This window comes from Calidris pugnax, unplaced genomic scaffold (genome assembly GCF_001431845.1).
Source record: "Calidris pugnax isolate Ruff unplaced genomic scaffold, ASM143184v1 scaffold15, whole genome shotgun sequence".
NCBI lineage: Eukaryota > Metazoa > Chordata > Aves > Charadriiformes > Scolopacidae > Calidris > Calidris pugnax.
The window spans coordinates 8,344,094-8,345,609 of NW_015090774.1; the positions used below are offsets into that span (position 1 = coordinate 8,344,094).

A 1,516-nucleotide genomic window follows, 5' to 3' on the forward strand; every position below is an offset into this window, starting at 1 on the left:
GGCGGGAGCCCATGGCTGGCCCGCTCCGCTGGGCGCCCGGCGGCGCGCAGGGACGGGCGGGAACACAGCGGGAGCGCGCAGGGACGGCTCCCCCTGCAGCCCGGGACGCGCGGCGCCCGCCCCGTCCGCTGCGCCCTCGGCTGAGGCTGCCCCGTCTCGGCGAGCATTTCAGCCAGGTTTAACCAGAGAAGACGCCTGGGGAACACGGAGTTGCATTCTCCTCCAGCATCTCCTCTCTCCACATCACCCTCCAGAAGCTGCAGGATAGTGCTCTCGCCTGCAGTCACCAGCCGCTGGCCAAGAGGAGGCACAGCACCCAGACAAGTCACACATTTGGAACAATCCCTTCTATCCAGCACTCACCCGGCAGCAGGTGCCTCTGCCAGCCATTCAGAAAGCTGTTTTCTCAATGCTCTGTTCTTTCTCACTCAGAGCACAACACACATTCAACCCCCTCCCAGCTGGTGCCAGTGTACAGTAAAGGTGATAAAGACTAAATTCTACTTCGATTTTTACTCCATGACCACTGGAGTGTGCGCGAGGTGGTGGTGAAGTGCTAAGACACAGCAATATTTCCCTTGCTCCCCACCTCTTCAGGCCTTGGCTTTAAATTCTGGCAGAGACTTCTGCCTTTGCATCTGACAACTCTCCCTGAGGTGCTATTTCTACCCACCGTATGGAAAAATGTTTTGCCACGTCCAGATCAAGCCAGAATTTTCAAGAGATGCTTGGGTGCTACCTGTGGGGTGTAAAAAGAGCAAACACTTCTCCATCTCACCACCAGCTTCTACCTGAGAAGCACAACGCCTCTTCCATGCCCACCACCACAACCAGCCACTTCGGTTTAGCTCACTCTGGTCTTGCCAGGCCCTGCTAGAATAAGGCACCTGGCTTGCAGAAAAGGGGACACTCAGTCAGCTGCCACACACTTTGCCACTCTTTCTCCCAACAGCCCTGTCCTCCCCTTCAGACTATCTTCTACTGGTATAATCTAGCCCATATGTTCTTTCCCAAGACCCTTGGTGCTTGTGCTGTTTGGTGGTCAATGACCAACTGGGTTGAGACCAGACAGCGCTCGCATCACACATGGTCAGAGACATTGGCTGACAAATCTGCTGAAGACCTTAACTGACATACACAGGAGGAGCATAAATCAAATGCAAATTCACTAAGTTCTTGATTATTCCACATCTTTTAAAAGTTTGGCAACATGGACAGATTTCTTCTTATGGCGTGCATCTGAGTTTGATGCCCACACCCTAAGTCACAGTGGATGCAAGTGTGAGGAAGGCAGCTTGGTGAGCAGACACATACATCCTGGTGCCTACACCAGCCCACCTCCCCCCAGACCGCTGACAGGCAGGACAGAGATCCAGATGCCAAGAGTCTTTTACCAGCACTTTCTTTCGACCTTTATTCTGCAACCAGCATCACCTACTGAGGGAGGGAGGTTACACATCCTGCTTTTTACCACCCTCCTTTAGCCCCTTTCTTCTTCTTCTGCTGTTGTTTCTTC

At 53.5% G+C, this 1,516-nt stretch overlaps 1 protein-coding gene across 1 annotated transcript in view; it reads right to left on the reverse strand.

Moving 5' to 3' along the window:
* Positions 1–1,268: 1,268 nt before the first annotated feature.
* Positions 1,269–1,516, reverse strand: part of SRP72 (signal recognition particle 72kDa) — a 17,544-nt gene continuing 17,296 nt past the window's right edge. The window contains exon 20 of the mRNA XM_014945215.1: positions 1,269–1,471. Coding sequence (XP_014800701.1) covers positions 1,468–1,471 — 4 coding nt within the window. The 3' untranslated portion in view covers positions 1,269–1,467. The remainder of the gene's footprint in view (positions 1,472–1,516) is intronic.